Raw genomic sequence first — 26,560 nt, forward strand, 5'->3', positions numbered from 1 at the left:
TTTCATTTCTACATTTCTTTAATTTATATTTATTCTTTCAATCTTTCATGAACTGCCGAAGAAGTCACCATGTTGGTTGCCTTGGATACGGTTTGTTTGACCCTCAAAGAACGATGGAAATATCACGTGATCCAAAAAGCCTCATTACTTAGAAACACGGGATGTATGGTCACATCAAACATGATCTAGATCACGTTAACTTCAGTATAATACAAAATAATTAACATATATATATAATGATTTTTTTCTCACAAAAATTGTTTTTAAAATATAAGCATTTGACTTTGTATGTCACAACGAAGTAATATAACATTAAAAAAAAAACATACTTCATTTTAAACCGTTAACCGCCAAAAAGCTTATGCTAAATAACTAAATAATAATAAAGGTCGAGTTATAAGGTCGAAGTAATCGTCTGCTAGAAAAATGAAAAAAATCGGTGAAAAGTGGCAACACAGAGCCTCAGCCTATGCCTCAGAAGCTAAAGATGACAGAGATGAAATTTAACCATTAGGTCTTTAATATTGATTAATTTTTCCGTCCTTTACGAATTTTTCGAATAAAAACGCATTAAAAAGTTGATAAAAACCATCCACAATATGAGTGATAAATACAGTCGGGCTGATACTGGAGCCATGCTTTCTCCTGAAGGCGAAGAAATGAAGATTCATCCCTTCTGCAAAAGTAGAGAAGGTGTTGAAGTTCAGAGAAGATCGTTAAGTGAAACAAAAATTAAAGCCATAGGTGTCTTCACCAGTGGTGGAGATTCACAAGGTAAATTTCAAAACATGCAATAGATTCTAATTCAAGTTTTGTTCATAGACATAAAGTTATTGTAAATATTGAGAGGGCATAAAAATATTGGGGAGGGAGCTTGGGGGCCCCATGGGCCAGATACAAGTTGAGGGTCAAATTTACGTCTATGGTTTTGTTTTTTATTTGTGCAAATTTTTGTTAATTCCCAATATAGGGTATACAGTAGACTCTGGACTGTCTGGCTTAATATGGCGGAAGGGCAGGCTGGATAACAAAAGAGCCTCATAGGCCAGAGTTTTATAAATGCTTATTTCCTATACCTCACCCATACCAATAATAACCGCTCTGGGTGGGGTTTCTAAATTGCATAAGAGCAACACAAAATGTTTGGAATTTATAGCAGCATATCTGCCAACATGAAAGAGGGTCACTATGCCATGAAAAAGTGAAAAGCAGCATTATTTTGGACCTTTTTCTTCACCTAAAAATATTTTCTGGTGCATAGATTTTTTTGTGATTTGTCCAGCTGTGGTATAAACATTTTAAGATAAATTTCAATTTTACTTGAATATTAAATGAAACGTAATTGCAGGAAATATAAAATCATGTGAACTGTATAGTATGAATATATAAACTTTTAAAATAAACAAAATACAGTTATAGTGAACTGTCTGTGGACCCAATAAGAAGTTCAATATATCCAAATTAGTTCAAACGTTGATACAGTCGATCTCACTTATAACGAACACGAATATTACAAATTTCCACATATAACAAAGTTTTCTGTGTTTTGCAAATTTCGTACCATTTATCTATGCTGTTTTGATTGCTCCAATACCTTCTTAGAAAGCCTGCGCGTCAAAAGTATTTGCGAAGTGTTACATCTGTGAGCAGTGATGATCACAATGTAATTTTTCCAAATGTTGAGAACTAGATTTCGATAAGGAAAATTCCTTCCATATTGCTGATTGATTGGCTCCATCTTTAATACGTTTGATTATTTTTATTTTATCATTAATTGAAATACTTTCCTTTTTCACAGAATTCATTATTTTTACCGATTTTTTTAAAAAATACTGCTGAAATAGCATAATGTCTGTTCAGTCCAAAGCAGTCATATGGATATGAAGACAGCGGCAGGAGATAGAATGGAGGGGGACATCAGATGCCTCTAGGTCTGTTCCACTATTGTTCCGATTTTTTAAGGGGTGTCTTGAAAAGAGTGGGGTCTTGTAGTGCAGTGGTTCTCAACCTGTGAAAGCCCACAGCCCTGTTGATTTCATTCTTTTCAGTGGAAAGCCTGGACATACACACAACTAATATGAAATAAATGCGTAAAAATGAAACGGTAGACCACGCACGGCCCGGCGGTTGAGAAACACTGTTGTAGTATTCCAATGGATTCCTGAAGAGGGTGGAGAAAGAGGAATGTTGTTTTTCAGGTAGTGGGCCAGTGAATGATTCCTAGAAACCGAGAAGGGTGAAAGAATGGGGTTTGACAAAGAAGTTAAGGAATGCTGTCTTTTGGGATCCTAATATGTATAAGCCTACCTTTGAAAAACTGGGAAAAAATCTGTGGGTGGACATTTCAGTTCACTATAAGCGGACTTTCATTTTCTCAGCCGTTCACTATAAGTGTTTAAAATAGCAATAGTTAAATAGGTGTTCACTTGGTGTCCACTGAAAAAGTTCACTATATTCTCAGGTTCACTATAGCGAAATTCGACTCGCTCAGAATAATATTCGCCTCGCTTTGAATAATTCAAAAATTATTCAAATTTATTTTACTGTTCATTGATAAATGATTACACAAATTGATAACTCCAGGAACAATTTGGCAAAGCGAATTATTCCCCATTTTAACATGGAGAATCATATATTTAACTAGGCCAGATATTACAGAATCTGGGTTGTCACAAGCCGAATAGTTGAGTTTACTGTACCTTTCTGTCACCAAGTTTTCGACTATGTCAAAACAGTGATGTGTTTGTTTCCAGCATCATCCTTTCCTGATAATAAAACAAATGTTTTAATTGTTCATATCTTCCTGTCTAAGGGGTTAAATTTTTTTTCGGAACAGCTTTGGTATAAGGGACATGCCAAGTTGGCAGCTTTTTTCCGATGATAAGTCACCAACGCTGGCACTCTGGTTTGTGGGGGAAGCTTAGAACCCCAAAACCTCCTCTTTGCGTAAGATAATGCATGGGAGGGTCAAAATGTGTGCATATCCCAGCTGACAAAGTATCTAGCTGCAGCCCTGATTATTTGGTCTCACAATTTTTGCATATTATTTTGTATTCTCAAAATCATTTAGCGGACTAACCAAACAATTAAAATGTTCAATTATTCTATCACTCATGGCCCCCACATCCTGAAGCAGGGCTCATTGGCTGGGATCTTTTATGGGTCCCCGACCAGACTTTCACGGGGCGCCCTTTATAATGAATTTATAGCGTGAAAAAACAAAAAAATTATTAAAATCCTCCCGGGTCGCAGGGCTGGAGCCTTGTCAGCCCACCCCTTGTGGGGGCCATGCTATCACTACTTAATTTCATGGCTGTATAGACTTTTTTTAGATAAAAGTTTTTCCCATGCGAGACATGATGTTGGTGCCTCTCCGGTGCTGCAGTAAAATGTACACAAAAACTCCCTGCTGTGTTGCCAGCTAGATAAAATGCATAAAAATTAGTTTTCTACACAAATTATTCCATCTAATACAGGGATTGACAAATTTTGGGTGCCAAGTCCCCATGGTGTCTAGAAAATCAATGTTGGTGCCAGGACTGTCCTAAGTGCATCATGGGCCCCCCGGGCCAAGTTATTTTTCTGAGGCCCCAGGGCGGTGTCCAGGTGGGCCCATGCATTAAGACGGCACTGGTTGGCACCTAAAATTTTGCATGCATCGTTGCTAAACTGAAGTGTAAATATGACATAAAATTTTTTGATTTCATAATAATGTGTCTTCCAACATGGAAGGAGGTCATAAAGTCCTGGAAGAATAAAAAAACATTATTTAGGACTGTTTTTCTTGGAGAATAAAGCATGCTTGAGTGACTTCTAAAAAATTTGGCTAGCATCTAAATTTTTTTATTTATTTTCCCAGCCCTGAATTCATAGATCTTGAACTTTTGTGGACAAAACATTTGTTTTCTGAACATTTTTGTTTTTAAATTAACTGTCTGCTTAATAATTAAAACAAATGAAGGATCCAGGAGTAAAACCACTTTACAACGAAAATTAGATTTTGAGAAAAATGATTCTGAAAGTTTGGAGTACAATGGTTTTACCCAGTATACCGAAACTTTTGCTTTTTTTTAAGGCTTTACAGTAGTTCTACCCCAAAAATAAATGCAAGTTAGGATAGTAGGCTACTCCTTGAATAACTACAAGATGGCACAGCTATCTCATTTTCAAAAAAATTGCTGTAAAGTGGGTTTACTCTCGGACCCTTCAAATCTTGTTAACCATTTTAAGAATGAATATTTTTTTTCACCAAATCTTCTCGATTTTAATTCATTGTTTAATGAATAAACTAATAAATAACAAGCAAGAAATATGAACACAAAAAAATCTGTGTTTATGCAACATGAAAGGTCGTTAAGCCTGAATTAACTCCATGAATTAATATTTTTCTTGTAATGCTTTTATTCATGAGGGTTCCCTCCCCTTATTAAATGCTTGGCCGCAACTCAGTATCACATGATGCAAGTTTCCCGATTCACTTGATGTAGGCCTATAACCAAAGGGTCATTCAGCATCAACTAAATGAAAAACCTACTCTATATTGACAAGATTGTTTCTTGCGTAATTGATAGATGCATTTAATGTGTGATTTTTGTTTAAAAAAATAAGCACATACAAATACAACGCCACAACAGGCAGATTGCCCAACGAGGTGGCTGACTTAGAACATCATGGATCCCCGAGCCATTTTTTTGGAGGCCTTACCTACTACTGCTACACCACACATGCACCCCGCCCACCCCCCCTCCTCCGCGGAACCCCCAACGAATCGGTACATGCGGGAATGTGCGTGTACGTGTAGTGAAACCTGACGTGAAGTTGTTTTTTTTGTTTCTCTGTAATGCTTGTTATGTGTAGTGCTGCCATCTGCCACCAGTTTTCTAACTATGAGTGAAGTGTTATAATTGAATGATTTATCGTTGTAGGACTGTTGCTCTCTGTGGTGAGACTTTTTAATGGGGAGATCGGCTCGCATTTGCGCCTTGAAGTTGGGAACCACAGAAAACCAACTTCAGCCGACCACCACTGTGGGGTTCGAACCCGGATCCTCGCATCGCGAGTCCGTCACTATAACCACTCAACCACCACAGCGGCTAGACACCACATTCACTAGACTCTTTCACATTTTGTATTAAAATTTCAAAAATGGAATTTAACTTTAGGGATTTAAATCAATGATTTGAAGAAAAAAAAATCAAGTAATTTAAATCGAAGTAGCCTGATGTAAAAGATAAATAGTCAGAGAAACAGAAAATATATACCCATATATGTATGCTTGGAAACATTAACCCTCTACCTGCGGGCAACACTAATATCATGTTTCACGTATTCTATAAAATTTTACAGGATACGCTATTATTACATTCTATATACATAGCAGATAAAAATACCCTTGGATTTTGTATAGAAAAATTCAAGAACTACCTGTGGCTAGAGGGTTAATACAGTTTTTTTTTCTTTTTTTTTTTAAATAATGAATTAGCTTTTTTCAAATGCATCTTGTAGCTTTTGAAAGAAATGAAAAACCTTACAATATCAACATTATTCGAGTGTTTTTAATTTTCATTTATTGAACTAGATTCAAATTTTTTATAATTGATACTGATCTTTATTCAACTGCAAATGTTTGTGAAATAAAATATATATATCATATTTTTTTCCTTCATGCTTATGTGTGTTTAGTCATTTTTCTTACTGCATTGCTTATATGCCTATTTGCTTATGGGAGTTTATTTGAATAAACACTATTTATGCATTGTTCCACTTGAATGTTATAAAACTCTTCTCTCTCACACACATTTATTATGTCTTCAGGCATGAATGCTGCTGTAAGAGCTGTGGTGCGAATGGGTTTTTACATGGGAGCAAAGGTCTTCTTTATTAAAGAAGGATATCAAGGTATGGTAGATGGTGATGATTACATTGTAGAAGCTACTTGGGTCAGTGTTTCTGGTATCATTCATAAGGTGAGTACTATAGTGCATTTTACCAATCATTTTGCTATGAAGCCTAAAGAATTTCAGTTAAATTAATTATAGTTTTAGATATGTGAGTTATTCCCAAAAAAATGTACATTCAACATTTTTGAAATTAAAAATTCAAAGTTGAATTTTCAAAATAAAATTTATCTCAAATTATAGCCAGTTACTTGGAAGTTTCATTTATCTCATAAATATTTTTCGCTTTTATTTTGTAGTAATATGCTATTTTTGGGTTTTATGACAGTCATGAATTTTGTCTACTCTGTTACGAAAGCAAATGTAACTGTAAAAAAATATATATTATTTGTTGTTTTTACCTCTTAAAATAAATTAAATCAACTTATTTTACGCATATGCTGGAAAAAAAAAGAGTTAAAACATTTTTTTGTAGTAAAATATTTTTGTAGGAATTTTTTTTTTTTTTTGACATTTTGATGGTTTTTCATGATTTTTTCAGAATAGCATATAGAAAAGTTTTTTAACATTTATTTAACTACTTAAAATCGAATCTTTTTATTTCTGACAGACAATGGATTGGTAATTTGTAATTTAATATCTTAGTTTGAAGTGTTCTTTAATCTTTTTGCATGTGAACTGGAAAAATGCTTCCCGTAACAGAGTGGACAAATTTTTAACAGAGAAATGTCTCAAATATTTTGTATAGGCTATGCAAATACACTTTTATTTTCTCAACAATGATATAGAAAATCTGATAGGTGTCTCAGAGACTCCTCTGCAACCTCTGAAAAACATCCATGCCATTGAGGAAATTCAAAAAAAATCTTCCCCTCCCCCGTAGCTTCAATTTTGGTTCTAGTAAAATTTTTAAAATCTGGTCAAAGTAAATACTGTACTTGCTCAGCTGTACATTATATCATCAGAATGATTTTTCTTTTATTTATTTTTTTTGAAATTGAACAGTAATTTGATATTGTTATAAATCTTGCCTCTCTTATCAGTGATCCAGATTAGATTGCTGGAGGGGAATCAGAGCCTGGAAACAAAACTTATATGGAAAAAATAATAGTTCTGTCCCATAAAATACAGGATGTAATATCATATAACGACCTTTACTCATGCTAAAATGCCCCTTTTGACACATATTACTGGATCTGTGCCTGGCAGTGATTTTGATGATCTGTACTACTTAACTTTGGTATTTAACTGGAAAAATAACATGGAGAATGTTGTAAAGGGTTAAAATGGAATATATAACTTATATTTAATAAGTTATATATTCAATTTTAACCCTTTACACTACATTTTAACCCTTAACTTAAAACCTTAATATCTCTTAGCTAAGAAAAATTCACTTTAAATTAGTTTCCGTTCTCGTAGTTGAAATTAGTTTCCATTGCTCGAGTTTTTGAAAGATGTAAGAGTGGACAAATTAGCCTAAATCTTGTTTTTCATTAATCCATTCATTAAAATTCAGATTTATACCAAGTTTCTTTGTTTAAAACTTTTTCAAGCTGGGACAGCAAGATTTTGAGGTTTTGCTACAAACAATGATTTAAAAAAAAAAATTAGATACCATCTGAAACAAATAAATGCCATATGACAGAGAATTAAAATGAACTAGAAAAAAATTAAAATTAGTACCAGATTGCTCTGAAATTCTGTTTAAAAAATTATAATCTCTGAGAAAAATGGTTTGTACTTTTTTTGGGAATGACCCATGTAACAAACTTCAACAATGGAGAGCTATAGTTCATACTTGATATTATCCATTTAATAAAATTTAGAACTCTTCAAAATCTTCCAAAATAAGTTAGTGTATGCCAGGGCTTGACAAATCAAAAAGCATATTTAGGTGCCAGCTAAATTTCTTGGGAGCCAAGCATGGTTTTTGCTCAAAGAAAGTCCTAAATAATGTTCTCTCAACTTTTCCAGGACTGGATTACTCCTTCCCTTTGATACCCTGTCAACAATAACATTCGGACAAATGAATTAATCCACAGTTTCTGCACATTTTTATTATACGATAGAACCTCAAAATTTTAGAAGATGATGTATCTTGTTCACCATTGTATTTTGGTTATAAAGCAGCAGTAACCATGCCCTTACTCTTGTTTACCCTCTTCTATGCTTCAGGAATGAAAAACTACTTTTTCTGTCTCCCATCGACAATGTCCCTTTTCTTCTGAATGTTTCTCAGTGTTGTGTTATTGATTATTTATTAAATAATTTATTTCAGTTTTAGCATGCATCTATGTTTTCAGTCTGCATATTGTACTGAGGTTTCATTGAAACCTTTGCTGAACTCAGAGAAATTCTTAAGATGTTTGTTACCATGGTCTCCGTGGAAATTTGACCATCACAGCCCAGATGTTTTATCATTCTGATATTATACCAATTTGGTGCAAATAGTTATCATAAACTTTTAGTAAACACATTTCAGATATTTCTGACATTAGGCTCAAATGAGAAAATTGAGACATTGCATATATGTGATGCTGATAGCTGATAGTAAATATTTAAAGTAAAGCTGCGGGGGCCTTGTAACTGGTGGAAAGGAAGCGAATATAGGTGCCCTGGATTCTAGAACAGAAAGAGCACCCAAGTTCACCCTCCCCTTCAACATTTCACGTGGAGGAGGGAATGTCAAAATGCATGCTCATTCTATCTGATCTTGATACAGTCCTGAGTATAGCATCTGCAATTTTTCCATTTTGGTATTTGTATTTTTTCCAGGGCCGCTCCAATCAAATGGAGCAATTACTCAATTGTTAATCATTATTAAAAAAATATTCAGTTAATCAAGTCAATTTGTTCAATAAAATTTTCCATTGAAAGTTTGCAAATTAGCTTGATTTATTTATGTGTCAGACCTGATTAGTTTATTTGTATTATGCTCCTATGAATAATATTTTAGCAGAAAATTATATAAAAACTTCAAGAAATAAACTAAGTGATTTGAAGCATTTAATACATTGAAATTTTTTTTAATACCATAAAAAGAGTGAGAAACACAAATGAGAAAGAAATCAGAATGCAATTTACAAAAATTGTTCAGAGTATCAATACTCACAACAATTTTTTTTTAATTAATTTATTTTGCACACATCTTTTCATTGTTACATCATGCTTGTTCTTTTATTTGCTTTGATGTGACTGCGTAAATTCCTATTCAACATTTTGTTTTACATAACAACTGCTGACCCATTCATAGTATTTTTGCACTTTTTTTTTACTTTGTTAAGCAACCATGCACATAAAAACCTATGCAGTACCTTTCTAGAACCTTTAATCTACATTGTGTATAAATAAAAAATCTGAAATTGCCTAACAAGGTGGCTGGAAAAAAACCGGATGATAATGTAAAAAAATATATATATAAATAGTTTTGTGGCATTGCTTGACTTGTGCAATTTTTATATTTTTATGCCACTCACTAGCTAGGCATTCTTCTTGTATTGGAGTTCAGTCTGGCTCCAACTGTCGACCGATCATGTTGTAAAAATATCTCTCTTCTATTTCTTCTATTAAATAACTTGAAGAAGAAAAGGAGTCATGACTCGGTATGTTTCTAAAATAACGAGACATCCACCAGCACTCACGTCACCACTGTACTGGTGAACATATAGCAGATATTTGACAGCCACGAACTCGAAGACGTAAACAACTACTCTTTCTCGCTTCGTAATGTGACTTGCTGCCTCCTTTTTTCCCCTGTGTGTGGTGCTTTTGCTGACTGATTGAGGGGTATCTCCTCAATTCCCTTCCTGGATTGTGCTCAATTTTTTTTGGATATGCCGGACTCTACAGAAGAAACAGGTATGTCTTCTGAATTAGAAATTTCGCGAGTTTCTTTTCGCGCGCCTTTGATTTTGAAATCTGATGTCGATCTTTGGTTCCTTCAGATTGAATCGAACTTTAAAATAGCCGGAATAACTGATCCTAAAATGCAATTTCACTGTGTTGTGACAGCTCTCGATGTCGAAGTGTTGTCATATGTTAGTGATTTGATCAGAGCTCCTGTTACAGATGTTTCTTACAACAGTTAAAAGCACGCATTTGTCAACAGTTTCCGCTGTCTACTCCAAGTTCTACTCCAAGAGCTCACTCTTGGGAATATGCAATCTTCTCAGTTGTTGCATGAGATGCATACATTAGCTGGCAAGAAAATTTCAGATGAAGTGCTTAAAACCCTTTGGTTACAACGTTTGCCCATCCATACACAGCAGATACTTTCTGTTAGTAAGGATACATTGCCGGATTCAGCAGAAATGACAGATAAAATTACAGAAGTCACTGGGCACACACCGACTATTTCTGAAGTCAGTCGTAACGAAACCATCAGCTTGCAATCACTTCAAAGTCAAATTTTGACTTTGACCACTGCTATTGACTGCTTATCCTTCTAGAGAGAAAAATTTTAACAAGAAGAGAAGAGCTTGTTCAAATTCTTGGTCTAGAGAGAGGTCTAGTGATGATGGTACATCCAATGATTTAATAAAAAATAAACAGAAACTGTATCTGAAAACTAAAAAATACCCTTATGACATTTCAGTTGAATCAGCTTACAGAAATGTAACATCACTAACTAAATCAAAAATTAGAATTGCCAAGAAAAACTACTACTCAACCGAATTTACTAAGTGTCAGAATAATGCTGAACGCTGGAAATTTGTTAATAACATACTGGGTGCAAAACAAAAAACAAATATTCTCCCTGATAATCTTGAACCTCAAAACCTGATTAATCAATTCAATTCACATTTTATTAATGTCTCATCAAACAGAGGAGTTTCAGATGATGCTCATGAACAATATATTCAAAACATCAATAACTCCATTTTTCTCTTTCCCTCAGATATTGCTGAAGTAAAAAAATCATAAATAATTTAAAAACTTCAGTTACATCTTCCGATTCAATTAATACAAAAGTTTGAAAACATATTCTGGATAATATTCTATATATATTTTCCAGGCTTAATGATAGTTTGGAAAATGGAATTTTTCCAGATTCATTAAAACATGCCGTCATAACCCCAATCTACAAAAAAGGTGACAAAAATGACTTGAACAATTATAGACCCGTTTCAGTTCTTTGTACAGCATCAAAAATTATCGAAACAATTATGAGAGACACACTTTTTTCATATTTAAATGTGCATAATTTCTTTTCAAACAACAAACATGGTTTTCTTCCAAATAGAAATAGAGAAGCTGCACTTCTTGAATTTAGTAACTATATTGTTGATAATATAGCCAAATCAAAGAAAACAATAGCTATCTTCCTGGATATACGAAAATGTTTTGACAGCATTGACCATAACATTTTACTTAATAAACTTCAACTGTATGGAATTAGAGGTAATGCACATAGCCTTTTTAAATCATACTTTAAAAACAGGATCCAAAGAATTAAATGTGGCAAATATATTAGTACTCCGATGTCCATGAAGAAAGGAATTCCTCAAGGATCTACTTTAGGGCCACTACTTTTTACTATATTTATCAACGATTTCTGTAACCTTGATTTAGTTGCTAAAATTATAACATTCGCTGATGATACTGCATTACTTTATTCAGCAATAGATCATCAATCTTTAACGAACACCATAAATCATGACTTAATTAAAGTTCGCAATTGGTTTTCTGCAAATAATCTTGAAATTAATGTATCGAAAACAAAATTTATGAGCTTTTCTTTGCATAACAATACAGAAATTAGATACAATATTTTTCATAGCCAAAACTGCCCATGTAACTTTTCATGCGCATGTTCATCTTTAGAACAAGTATCTTCATTAAAGTATCTTGGTGTACATATAGATAACAACCTAAAATGGAAAACACATATAAAACACATGCAATTAAAACTTCGATACACCCTATACAAATTCTATTACCTTAAGCAATATGTAAATCGACCTTTTCTACTGTCATTTTATTATGCCGTTATTCATTCACATATATTATATGGCCTGACTGTATGGGGAAGCGATTACATAAGCACTTTACGCCCCATTATTCAAATGCAAAAAAAAATAATAAGAGCACTTACTAACGATTATTCCACTCCTTCACACAAACTTTTTCTAAACCTAAATATATTACCCCTTCGTTATCTATATTTTCACAGATCGATAATTCTTCTACATAAAAATCAACTCGATTTACCCTTCAATACTTCAAGAACATCGAGTGTACAAGTAATAATTCAAGAACATCGAGTATACAAGTAATAATTCAAGAGCATCGAGTATACGAGCAATACATTATCTATACCACTTATTCATAAAACAGTAAAGAGAAATCACTTTACGTTTCTTGTTCCGAAATTTTACAACAATCTGCCATCTGACATTCTTGACTGCACTTCAATATTTGTATTAAAAGAACGTCTCAAACAATATTTGCTCTCTATAAATTGATATTGAAAGTTATTTTTAATATGCAATATATTTTTTCCCTATTGAGCTCTCGCAGAAAAAGGAAAAACATTACCCCATCACTCAAAAAATTTCTGAATCGCACCTTCCGTTGTTGCCATTATTTATCTTAATACTAATTATTTGCTTCATTTATAATTTATTTTATTTATATTAATAAAACAAATCAATAATCTTAATTCAAATCAATGTAATATTTTGTGTCTGCGTATATGTGTGTGTATGTATGTCATATTCATTAGATGATTTCTCTGTCTTGCGTTTTTTCATTGTTTTTTTTTTAATTATTAGTTTATTATTAATATTTACTATTCGTGTTTGAAAATTAACTTAATAATAATCGTGCCCACCAGTATGGATCAACAACGATCCCTTGGATGGATTTTTTCTTTGTTTTGCCAATGTAAGTTTTATGATGTGATGAATAAAATTGAAATTGAAAAAAAAAAAAAGTAAACCTTACTGTTGGTATCATTTCAAATTCGGTAGAAAAGCATCAAAATGCATTAAACCCTGTGACTGGTCGGAAAACGAACTGGCCCATCTGTTTTGGCAACAGCAGGTGATGGCCTGCGTTTAGTTTGTCTTTTTGTTCATGATCGAAAATCCAGTACTGGTTTTTTAGTGGACACAGGCGCTAGCATTTCAGTTTTCCCATGAGATACACAGGTACATAAAACAGAGGATACAAACTTTTTGTTATACGCAGCTAACGATACTAAAATTTCTACGTGTGGTTGCAAATCTTTAGCAGTGGATTTAGGATTACTCAGACTGTTTAGATGGTCCTTCGTTATAGCTGATGTAATCGCCTGATATTAGGTGCTGATTTTTTAGAACATTATGGTCTATTAGTTGACGTAAAAAAATCTCGTTTGATTGACAGTTTGACTTCACTTTCAATCAAATGTAGCAATGTCAGTTGCACTACATTAGGCTTAAAGACCATTTGTGGGGATTTGCCCTATTTGTAAAAATTTTATCTAAATTTCCTATATATATATATACGGGGTGATTATAAAAAAACTATCCCGACATATGGGCCCCTAACTATCATACCATTCACAGAAACTGAATGAAATTTTGGCATAAGGTATTTTGAGGTATGCGCTCAAGAATGATATGAAAAACAACAGTGTCACTCTAACAGTTACGGTTACAGTGAGAAAATTTCGAAAATATCAAATGGCAACACCAAGTTTTTTGTATTGGAGTGTGATCTCCATTGTGAAAAACCCTAAATAGCGTTCGAACGGCAACTGTAGCATGAAAATCCCCGGAGCTAGGCAAGGAAAAAGTAAAAAGGACTTTGCCGTGCACCAGAGCATTAATGTTCGTTTCATTCGTCACACCGTTACTTCGGCTGAGATCCCAGCCTGATTAGTCCTCCCCAAGGTCATGTGGAAAATTTGTGAAACACAATAAAATGCTTTATTTTATGCTGCTTCTCTGTCCTTATTGGTTGTCCTCACTTTTAGCCTATCTACCGCCGCCGGTGATTTTCATGCTACAGTTGCCGTTCGAACGCTATTTAGGGTTTTTCACAATGGAGATCACATTCCAATACAAAAAACTTGGTGTTGCCATTTGATATTTTCGAAATTATCTCACTGTAACCGTAACTGTTAGTGTGACACTGTTGTTTTCCATATCATTCTTGAGCGCATACATCAAAATACCTTATGCCAAAATTTCATTCAGTTTCTGTGAATGGTATGATAGTTAGGGGCCCATATGTCGGGATAGTTTTTTTATAATCACCCTGTATATATATATATATATATATATAATCTAACGAATCCTTCTATGCTTGGGACCACTTCTAAAAAACACTGCATTACACATTGCATTTCTATTAAAGGTTCTCCTGTCTTTACCAAAGCCCGCAGACTTTCTCCAGAGAAACTTGCTATAGCAAAGCGCAAAGTTCACACGTTAATGGATCAGGGCAAGTCTATGGGTAAGCCCAATGCACATTGTCCCTAAACGTAATGGAGAATACCGTTTAGATGGGGATTACAGAAAACTTAATTCTATAACGTGTCCAGACAGATATCCTATACCACATGTTCATGATTTCAGTTACGGTCTGTGGGGAAAAAACATTTTTTCTAAATTGGACTTGGTTAAGGCTTATCAGATACCTTTACATCCTGAGTCTGTTGAAACAACTGCCATTATTACCCCATTCGGACTTTATGAGTACTTATATATGTGTTTTGGATTGTCTAATGTGGCACAATCATTTCGACGGTTCATAGATATTGTATTAAGAGACTTGAACTGTTATGCATATTTAGATGACGTACTATAGTTGCATCAACAACAGAGGAAGAACATCTTAAAGATCTAGAATTAGTTTTTGAACGTTTAAACAGTTTTGGTATAATTCTTAATCCTGATGAATGCATATTTGGGAAATCTGAGATAGAGTTCTTAGGATTTTTGGTTAACACAACGGCATTTCTCCTTTGCCAGAAAATGCTGACATTCTCCGTAATTATCCACAACCAAAAACGGTTGACAAACTTCGAAGATTTCTAGCAATTCTCAACTTTTACCATTGTTTCTTGAAAAATGCGCCATCTGACCAGGCTTCCCTACACGATTTGTACAAAGGGAAAAAGAAAAAAGAAAAATCTCTCATATATATATATATATATATATATATATCACTTGGTTGGGGGAAACTATTGCTGCTTTCGAAACGTGTAAACATGATATTACCAACGCCATGCTTTTGGCTCATTCTAAACACAATGCTAATCTTTTGTTGACAGTCGACGCATCTGATTTTGCTCTCGGAGCTGTTTTACAGCAAATTTCCAATGATGTCGTCAAACCACTCATTTTTTTCTTGAAAGTTAACAACTGCAAAGAACTATAGTACTTATGATCGCGAAATGCTTGCAGTTTACAGTTCTATTAAACATTTCAGACACATGTTAGAAGGCAGACCATTTACAATCTACAGTGATCATAGCCCTCTAACTTATGCTTTTCACAAAGTCAATGATAACAGCTCTCCCAGACAACGTCGTCATTTAGAATATATATCTCAATTTTCTACGGACATTTGTTACATTCAGGGTGAGCGAAATATTGTAGCGGATGCTTTTTCCAGATTGTCTGAAATTAATTTACCTGACTCGATTGATTACGCAGCTATTGCTACTTCACAGAGTACAGACGCAGAATTAGCAGCCCTCCGACAACCAGGTGGGATGCTCAATATAAAACCTATAAAATTTGGTCCTCAGGGTACAGAACTTTTTGTGACTTAAATCCAGTGGAATTATCCGTCCCCACGTACCAGAAAAACACAGATATCACGTGTTTACGGTCCTTCATAACCTCACCCATCGAGGCGTTAAATCAACTGTGGACCTTATTTGTCAACGATTTGTGTGGAGTTCAATTCACAAGGATGTCACACAATGGACCAGGGTGTGTGTGTTGAGTGTCAACACTCAAAAGTGCATCGCCATACTCCATTTTCTATTGGTGCATACCCTTTGCCTCAATGCAGATTCTCGCACATTAACACCAACATTGTTGATCCTCTTCTTCCTTCTCTGGGTTTCACCTACTGCCTTACCTGTGTGGATCGATACACCAGGTGGGTAGAGGCTTTCCCGATGGAAAACCAAAAAGCAGAAACTGTCGTAGAGACATTCTACTCTGGCTGGATTAGCAGATTCAGAGTTCTAGAATCGGTTACCACTGATCAAGGGAGATAATTCGAAAGTGATTTGTTTCGCACATTCGTTCGTTTTCTCCGAACACAGAAAACACGCACGGCAACATATCATCCGGATTCCAATGGCATCATTGAAAGGTTCCACCGGCAACTCAAAGGCGCCATACGCTGCCATGCCACGGAACGTTGTACTGAGTGTTACCTACCATACTTTTGTCCTTACGAGCCAGCATCAAACCTGACATCAACACTTTTGCTGCTGAGATGGTTTATGGATCACCATTGCGCCTACCTGGTGAATTCTTCCATAGTTCCAATCCTCAGCCAACGGCAGCCAGAATTTCTACGGGCTCTACGAGATCACATAAACACTTTACGTCCGATCCAAACATGGCATGGGACTCACAACGTTTTCCTTCATAAAGAACTTGCTGTTTCTTCCCATGTATTCATGCGGCTGGGCACCGTACGAAAGCCTCTTCAACAACCATATTTGGGGCCATATGAAGTGATTGAACGATCTCCGGAAGTATATACAGTGAACTTGAAAGGCAAACTAACAAAGATTTCAATAGACAGATTGAAACCAGCATTTTTGGTTGATTGCACTTTTAATGAGCAATCACCATTCACTGAACCGAAGCAGTGAATGTAATATGACTTATGTAACTCTCAGGGAGTACGGTTCGTATAAGAATTCCTTGATATTTACACATTTTTTGAAATTAATATTGTTTTTTGCAACATTTTTTGAAAATTATAATAATAACATGATCTTCACGTAGCCCAAGGGATCAGCATGATCTGTCCAGGGAATTTGTTAGTGTTAGTAGACATCCATGCCTGAACCGGAATTCGAACCCAGACCTGCACAGTGAGAAGCTAGTTCCCTAACCAATTAATATTATGTTTTGCAAAATTTTCATTCTACAATTTTCTTATAGGTATATGTGTCTATTATCTATTCTAGTAATCGTTTTGCATTACGTACATTTACAAATTTTTGACCATTTGTAATTTATTTTTTGCTCGAGTATTAATTTGTGCATATGAATATTTCATTACTTTAAAAAAAAATTTCGTATTGCGTATTTTTTGCAATTTTCGAACAAATTTTTTTTTGCACATGTCAATGCAGTATTAGTTGCCATAAGTATATTGTCATATAGTCGTAACTATATTGTCATATCGTCGTAACTATATTATCATATCGTCGTAACTATATTGTCATATCGTCGTAACTATATTGTCATATCGTCATAACTATATTATCATATTTTTTACATTGTGCCATATGCTGTCCTTCAGACTCATGGGGGAGTACTGTGGCGCTGCTTGTCTTGTGCAATTTTTATTATGTTTTTTATGCCACTCACTAGCTAGGCATTATCTAGTGTCGTCTTGTATTGGAGTTCAGTCTGGCTCCAACTGTTGACCGAACGTATTGTAAAAATCTCTATTTCTTCTATTAAATAACTTAAAAAAAGAAAAGGAGTCATGACTCAGTATGTTTCCAAAATAATGAGACATCCACCAGCACTCATGTCACCACACAATAGACTCTTGCTAATTCGGCACATATCAGACCAAGATGTGCCGGATTACTGGAAGTCAATTGAAGAAGCTCATATAAATATAAACATCTGCACAAAGACATGTAGTGATATGTTTTCCTCTTCTATGCTTGAAGAAAACCTGCCGAAAAAACCCTTGGATTACTGGACGGGCCGGATTATCAAGAGTCTACTGTATATAAAATAAAGAAATAGTATCGGAAGAAAGCCCATAAAAATATGGCTGATATCCTTAATATAGCAACCCAAAAATAGGAACTATTGCAATGCTTCTCACAGCCCATCATTTTAACTGAACCAGGATGGCAAAACCACCTGATCAGCCAGACAGGATTGCATTTGGTTTAATTGAGGTCAGTTGGTTATAGATGATGTTCTAGTGGTGAACACTTCACTGCAAATATGCTTTAGCCCCCCCCCCCTTCCCATGAGAGGTATCAGCAGTAAATTGTTTGTAATTATTTTTATGGTTTTCCAGGCTCTCTTACTTTTAAAATGTCCTCATATAAGGTAAAGATGGAAGCTAAATATAATCATTATGCAATTACTATTCACAGCAATTGTTTTTCATTCATATTTACATATTTTAACTAACAGCTTTAAGAATTTTCATTCAGGGAGGCACAGTCATTGGAAGTGCAAGGTGTAAAGCATTTCGTGAACGCACAGGACGTCTTCAAGCTGCTGCTAATTTGATCAAACATAACATAACAGCTCTGGTTGTTATTGGTGGAGATGGCAGTTTAACTGGAGCAAATCTTTTTCGCCAAGAATGGCCATCTCTGCTTGATGAGCTTTTAGCAAAAGGTAAGTCTTAGTATAAAAACAATAAGTTTCCAAGATGGAAATCAAACATCTACATGTCACATATATTAAGATCTTTCTATTTAATAGTCATTTCATCATTACAGTGTTTATTAAACTTGTATTATACAGGGAAGAACCAAAAAAAGGGTGAATCATCTGATTTCAAAATATTTTCTTTACTAGAAAACAAAATTATTGATACTATATGAATAATTGAATATGAAGGGAAAATGTCTAAGTTTTAGATTATGAACAATTAAGGATGCTAGTGTGTCTTTTATGAAGCTCTTTTGGTGAGAAAGTGAAATGGTGTCCAGTTACCAGAAAGCTTCTTATGTTCTTTTGTTTGCATGATGTCAGCCAGTAACCATTCATTAAAGCGGAGCAGGACATTTGGATGTGGCTGTTTGGATGCAAGACACTTGGACTTGTCTTTTGGATGCCGAACAATTTATTTATGTGTTTATTTAATGTGTATTCTTGAACAATAAACTGTAGCTGTCATCGGCCAGATCATTAATTACATCTTATTTATTTAATATTTATTCTAACTGTATGAATAATTTCAATGAAACCTTTTCCACATGACCAATCCAAACCTATTACTTTTTGTCCAAAGATTACAATGAGATTTCTATCACCCTCACCAGATTCCGCAATCAAAGATTTTTCAAAGATCCCTGGTAGAAGCTCAGTTTTGATAACCATCTGGTATTAGGATGTAAGCACTAACAGTTGGCTGCACTGGTGCTGAACTTGTAACTCCACGTGCCCATTGTATGATCTTGTCTGTTGCAGGTTTATTTTGAATGCAAGCATGTGTGGACAGCGATAACTCTCGGAGAGCAGCAATGCGAATCTGACTTGGAAGTTCTTGAGTATTGACAGCTCTTCATTTCTAAAGTTGTTATTGTACAAGCGACCTGAACACCTGCCGCATCGCTCTGTTCTTTATGTTTGGAAACTATCTGCAAGAAATTATTATATTGGTGTATACTCTCCTTCGTCATTTGTTGCCATTCCTAAGCCTTCTAGAACATCACCATACTTTTTTACTTTCGTTAGCAATATATCGAACCAATAAAGATTACCATCATATGGAAAATTTTTTTGCTCTTTGATAATATTGCTTCAGTCATGTTTAAATTCACAATGCAAACGCGTGTTACAATGGCAGGTGCTTGTAATGAAATGAATGCTTCTCCCTTCCTCCTCGCATTGAAACAGTGTCCAGACTGCTCACATCAAAACAGCGGTGTCCAATCAGCCGGCATCCAAATGGCACAAGTCCATGTCTCTAGCATCCAAACTTAATATACCATGTTCAAAGTGTTCTTGTTTCCTGAACCTACTTTCCGGCATGTGTTGAGAAAGCAAATGTGTTTCACGCAATAAAATACAACTTAGTAATGAGCTAAAATGACAAATTCTGCCTTCACATGCATGAGGCTATGGAGCAGACTATTTTTGCATCTAACTTCAATTAGAACATGTTTTGCAAGATTTTATATATTGCCGTTGAGACAGTATACATGTTACTCAAGGAAGTCATATTTAACATTTATAAAAAACTTGTTTCCCCATTATATCCACATACAGTTAAATCTTTAAGTTTAATGTGCAGCAACCAACAAAAAACTTTGAGTTATCGTTAGTTCAACTTATCAAAAATTTTGATATCAGAGTGGGAAAAAGAAATATTTATTAAAATATAACAGCGCTATTATCACATTAGTAAAACATGTCATACTACTGGAGAGAAGAAATTTAAAAACGTAATTTACTCTAATTTAATCATAAACGGATATTCAAGGTATACCGTAGAGCATACCGTGTGACGTCAGCATAACTTGATTTCAAGGCGCTTGAAAAGAAAGCTTAACCTTGTTAAAGAATCGTCATTTTATGGAAAAGCCGGTCGGAAAAAAAACTAGCATGAAAGGCGTATACTTAAACGAATCCTCCCCCCCACTACCATTCTTTCTTATTTCCCCATGTGCTCACTCGTTCTTTCATTTTCATCTTATTTTAAAATTGATCCTTTATTTTATTTGTTTTAAAAAGTTTGTCCTAAGGGCCGAATTCCTTTCTTGGAGCATCGAGCAAGTTACATTTGTTGTTTGTTCTATCGTTATTTTTTTCTAATGTTATTTGAAATGATGATTTAAGAGAGCCCATACAGAAGCTAACTTACGCGCAGCGGGAGAATACCGAAGCGCGTATTATTAATATGTATTAAGCGTATTAATACGCTTTGGAGAATACTCTTCTAGCTGGCCAAGGTTAAAGAAGCTCGCAGGTATTTTGAATTTACTTACAATAAAAAAAAATCATCCGATTGAAAATCGCGATCTGTCTACAAATAAAATTCGTACTATTTTTCTAACTGGATTTAAATCTCAGCAAGAAACCGTAGCCCCAGGTATGATCGAAAGGAGAACTATTTATGAAAAGATCACAGAATCCTGCAATTCAACGTTTAGTTTAACACAAGGGTTTCCAAATCAGATGAAAATTGGTCATCAGGCTGATAAAAACTCAGTTAACGTGCACGCGAGCCGTAAATACAGGCGGATTTAACGATGGGCACACTGAGCGCGCGCCTTTGGCCCCTACTTTACATTTTTTTCCTAATTTAAAGGGTCTAATATTTTTTTTTTTTTTATGCCCGGGCCGTCAACTGACCTTTATCCGCTTCTGGCCGTAACTTAATTTAGAGCATCTTCACGATACTGATTGTTGACTTAATATCGACGTCTTGCGCACCATTCTTGATGTGTAAAAAAATCCCATTTTTAGACCTCGGAAGTTATTAAAACGTTTTTGTCTTGAGTCGCTGTTATGACTGCAATAGGAGAGGGCGGGGGTCTGGTTCCAAGGGTGTTGAACGAGGAAAGATGCTGAGTTTACTCTTTTTCTGTTAAGAGTCTATTCCGCCCCCGGGCGATAGTAAATTTTCGACCCAGGTTGCTACATACCATAATCAGATCTCGGGGCGGGGGGCAATGCCTTGGACGGCGTTTTTGATGGAATGGTATATTTAAGAAAACGTAATAAAAATTCCTTTGCAAAATTATCGAATTTCACAGTCAAGGGGCAGTAAAATTACGTTTCCCCTCCAGAAAACACAATTGTATTACAGCCATGGTAAATCTGGTGTCCCGGGTGGGGGCGAATTCACCGTTTTTGTTCATTGAAAATTACGGGAGGAGTCAGCGCTAACTTGGCGACTTTTTTTCACGCTAAAATAGGTAGCCCTGACTACAGCATCCATAAACTCTGTATCAACTGCATTTATAAACCCCGTATGTTGATTCGATTTTTGTGTTCATTTTATCCTAATTTTCCGTATTTCCCAATATATATCTATCGATTTTCGCATATTGCCGTATATTAGGTTAATTCATATTATAAATTATATATTTTTTTGTGCCCTTTGTCAGCCATCTTGAATTGACTACTGGAAAACGGTGATTCCTTGGCGCGAAAAAAGTCGCCACGTTGGTGCTTACAAGGTTCATGGGAAATTGGCAAAATCATACTGTTTCCAGGGGTGGGAACACTGCTCCAAAATTAACATCTTGCGCTATCCTGCTCCAATAGTGTATTTTCGTATTTTTCTTCGCCAAATAGCTAATTTTGCTTCGTATGCCCGGAATTTCGGAAAGGACGACAAAAATTTTTGTTCCTGCTTACCGCGAAACGATTCTTTCTAAGAGCGTGTTTTATTCCACTGTACACCTTATTTAAACTATCGGCCTTTCCATCGCGAAACCCCGATAATATCCGTGATTGTGCAACTGAAGATAGTTTGCAATGATCTTTCAGCTTTAAAGCGCAAATGCGAGTCACAGTTGCCGTTTAAAAAAAGTCGCCACTTGAAGCAGCAGAAATTACTTTAGTCGATCGTCATTGCGTCAAATTCCGATGTTTCGTGAAAAAAATTTTCCATTCCGGAAGTAAAAAGTGCGTTTTCGCCGAATTACGAATGCTAATTTAGAAACTTCGCCAAATAATGAGTGTCAGATCGCCAATCTCGCCAAATAATGAGTAGTTAATTGCCAAACGTTGTGTTGATTCTTCCGAAATTCTCTCCCATTTTGCAACAATTTCTTTCCAAGTATGAAAAAATTGAAAACTTATAGAAAATTTTTAGCCCATTTGAAGTGCTGTGGTTCCAGACAGCCAATATTGCCCTCAGTAAGCAAAAATCATCTTAAATAGACTGGTGTGAAAAATTTTATGGCAGCCTTTTTTTCAAACAAGATGTCAAAAGCCTGAAATACCAAAAACAAAAAACAAGCTGATGAAAAGATGTTTGATAATAAAAGACGGTGCAGTTGTTTTATTTTGAAAAGGGGTGAGGGTTAACGAAAATATTCTTGTTAATTTCCCTGCTCCAATTTATAAATATCTGCTCCAAATCCTATATTTTGCTGCTCCAAAACTGATCCAAATCCTATATTTTGCTGCTCCAAAACTGATCCAAATTCTATATTTTGCTGCTCCAAAACTGATCCAAATTCTATATTTTGCTGCTCCAAAACTGCTCCAGATCCTGAATTTGCTGCTCCAAAACTGGTCCGAATCCTGAATTTTGCTGCTTCAAAGCTGCTCCGAAATGGACTTTGTCACTTCCCACCCCTGTGTTTCTGGGTAAAGGAGTAAATATGCGTTTTTTTTGTACGGGTGTATGTTGTGTGTAAAAAAAAGAAAAATATGTATATATTTTTACAAATTTTTCTCTCGAAAACCAAACAATTTCAAAACTGATTTATTTTCTCCCTCACCCAAGGACAGTATTATTTTTGTGCCCCCCCCCTTTCCCGCCTGTAAAATAGTAGACTCGCCCACTTTTCCCAGTCCAGCCATAGGTGGAGATAGACTTGAAGGTCTTAGGGGTGTGGCACGATGACAATTGATATACATCATATATATGTATACATCAGTAGGCTCTGCCATTGACGCTGGGGGAGGGTGGATTGCTCCTCCCTAAGCGTATAATAATTAAAATAATTTAGTTAATTTAATAATTTAAATACTTTATTCAATTTAATAATTTAAATACTTTATTCAATTTAATAATTTAAATACTTTATTCAATTTAATAATTTAAATACGTTATTCAATTTAATAATTTAAATAATTTATAATTTAAGTAGTTTTTTAATTTAATAATTTAAAATAATATTGCTAAAAATTTAATTTTAGTTTATAATCATTATAGTAAATTTCTTAAAATTTGTTGGAACATATTATACAAACCTAGGTATGTAAATCAAATTTGTACTAGTTAAAAAAGTTTGAGTACATTTTGTATACTGTCATTCATAGCATAACACGAATGAAAAATCCACTGGAATGTAGATGGGACAAATTTTCTCATCAAATTTTGTGTGATTTCATTTTTTCCCCTTCTTTTTTTTGAATGTGAAAACTTTCCTGTTTTGAAGTTTTTCCTGCTTAAATTGATTTTAAGATGGGTTGTGGAAAGCAACATGGGGGAAGGCATTGCTACTGTTATGCTTTCACACATAGTTGTTGATAAGTTTGATAAGTTATTCAAAACTTTTCTGGTTAGCAGAATGCATTTGAGTTTGATTTAATTATTTCACACTATTATGTAAGAAAAACTAATTCCAATGAGTTCTATTGAAATGCAAAGTTAAAACTAAATTCAATTTCAATTCATTCAATTTGGTAATAATCAAAATTCATTGTCCATTTGGTCTCTTTCCAAAAATATTTTGGTCACTATTTGGTCACTTTTAAACATTTTGGTCACTATTTGGTCACTTTTTTAAAAATTTTGGTCACTATTTTCACTAGTTTTGAGACCATGATCCGTGCTGACCCCTGCAATCTATACCACTCCATTATTTGATGCTTAACATAAACCGGTAATTAATGAACATAAAACACAAGCTAAAAATATAGTGTGTTCAGTCTATATAATCATGTGAAAAATAATTCCTGTGCATACATAGCAGAGGTCTATGGCAGTGTCAGACGGTGGTGGTCAGACTCCCAATGTATATTCTCGGACAGTCCAATCAGATGCATATGCTGGGGATCAATAGGCCCTGGGTGTAGATCGCAATCAATTTCTGAAAGAAAAATTTTGAGTTCTTAACCTCCAAATAGCATAGAAATCAGCACTAAATTGGGGGGGAGGACATACGGGTGCTTGTGCAGCTCCCATCTTCCGTCTCTGATCCCAATATACATTATGAGGTAGTTGGCGGAGCTAACAAAATTTTGCTGATGGGAGAGGAGTGGGTCTGAGTTTTGCTGACTTTTGCTGATTAAGGGGAAGGGGTCAAAAATGGCAAAAAATCTGCTTACATAATACTTGAAAGGTCCCTACGATCGAAGTATTTGAAATTTTCAATGGGATGGATAGGATGGGCACCGTGAGTTATTAATACACCGTCAATCAACTGCTTTGACAAGGGGACACCAGTATCGTTTAGTGAGAGAAAACTCTAGGTTGTGGTGTTGCAGGGAATTTTTCTCTAATAGGATTGTGAACAAATGGAATAGCTTACTTTCGAGGTTCGGGGGGATTGTGAATTCTAACACAATTGACATGTTTAAAAATATGACTTATAATCGGAGAAATCGAGAAGCTGTATTCATACTTAGATTAAACGACCATATATTATATTTTTCCTGGGCAGTGTATTATATATTAAGTATTCTTTTTTTTTTCATGATACATGCTCTTACATTGGGTTGCTGTATTTTAGTTAAATTTGGCATCCATATTTTTTATGGGCATTGTTTTCATCCACCTTGTTGGGCAATTTGCCTGTTATAGCCTTTGTATTTGTATTAGAGTATTTTATTTAATTCTGCCACATCAAATATTCCTTTTTGTCTGTCTTGATAAATCCACTTGAACACATTTCATTCTTTAAACCCTTATATTTTAGTTCCATGTTTCAGGTGAAATTACAGCTGAGAAAAGAGCTCTATGCAGTTATTTGAACATCGTTGGTATGGTAGGCTCAATAGATAATGATTTTTGTGGCACAGATATGACTATTGGTACTGATTCAGCATTGCATCGAATTATTGAAGCAATAGATGCCATAGTAACAACTGCATCCAGGCAAGTTTTCTGATGTTTTATGTAATTTTCATAATTTTATATTAATCAAATCAGGTCAAATTAAATGTATCAAAATCAATGCTATAAATGTGTTGTTCAACTCTTCAGAAAATTCTGTATTAGCATCGGGTATATAAGATCTCCTTTTTCCCTCCATCATAAAACTAAAGTTCAATAGGACCCCCCAATTATCAGCGCTAATGCTGACTGGGCCAACCTGGGATAACCGAAACATCAGATTATTTACATTATTTTTAATTACTATACAGTGTAATAAAAGATCAAATGAATATAGTAAATTATGTAAAGTACTGTAATGTAGAAGAGTTGATCCACTTTGCCCAAGAATATTGAGAAGACACCAACGAATAAGGCAAATACACAAAAAATAATAAAAGTCCTAATGCATTTCAACACCAATGGGTGTCGTCTTCAGAGGAAAAATTTAACCACTAGTCTCGCTGACCGAGTTTCCCACTTGGGTTGAATATCAAATCTTCACGCTCGGTTGCTCAGCGGAAGAAGTACGTCTGTTCACTTCAAACGTCGTGGTCAGAATGAAGCTGTGAGCCTGCGTGAGATACTAATGCAGCGTCCTGATTGGACATTTGCGGAATAGTGCTATCCGATTGGTCCCTTCGAATTTTCTTATAATTCCCGCTCGAAATGAATTTAAGCCATGGTGTTGCGATCGGGGGTGTAGATTTATTATCGTTCACTAGTATATTTTTGAAGGCCCGAATATATGTGCCTTCGTATAAATCTAGATCAACTGTGGACTTGACTTTGTGAAAAACTCTCGCTTCTTGAAATTTGAATTTATGGCCTTCTTGCCAACAGTGAGCAGCGATGGTCGATTTTTCGCATTCCTAATTCTTAACACAGCGAGCGTGTTCATTTAATTTTGCTTTTATGGGTCTCCTTGTCTGTCCTATATAACCAAGAGAGCAATCACCACATGGAATGTAATAAATGCCCCATTG

At 35.0% G+C, this 26,560-nt stretch overlaps 1 protein-coding gene across 1 annotated transcript in view; it reads left to right on the forward strand.

The window, feature by feature from the left end:
• Positions 1–391: 391 nt before the first annotated feature.
• The window catches only part of LOC149065620 (ATP-dependent 6-phosphofructokinase-like), a 115,897-nt gene continuing 89,728 nt past the window's right edge, over positions 392–26,560 (forward strand). The window contains exons 1-4 of the mRNA XM_089254042.1: positions 392–774; positions 5,815–5,966; positions 18,274–18,463; positions 25,412–25,577. Of these exons, the coding sequence (XP_089110168.1) occupies positions 600–774; positions 5,815–5,966; positions 18,274–18,463; positions 25,412–25,577 (683 nt within the window). The 5' untranslated portion in view covers positions 392–599. The remainder of the gene's footprint in view (positions 775–5,814; positions 5,967–18,273; positions 18,464–25,411; positions 25,578–26,560) is intronic.

The sequence above is a fragment of the Pholcus phalangioides genome, unplaced genomic scaffold (assembly GCF_987345545.1).
Source record: "Pholcus phalangioides strain wild (caught in Gottingen) unplaced genomic scaffold, Ppha-v1.0 ptg000039l_1, whole genome shotgun sequence".
Classification (NCBI taxonomy): Eukaryota; Metazoa; Arthropoda; class Arachnida; order Araneae; family Pholcidae; genus Pholcus; species Pholcus phalangioides.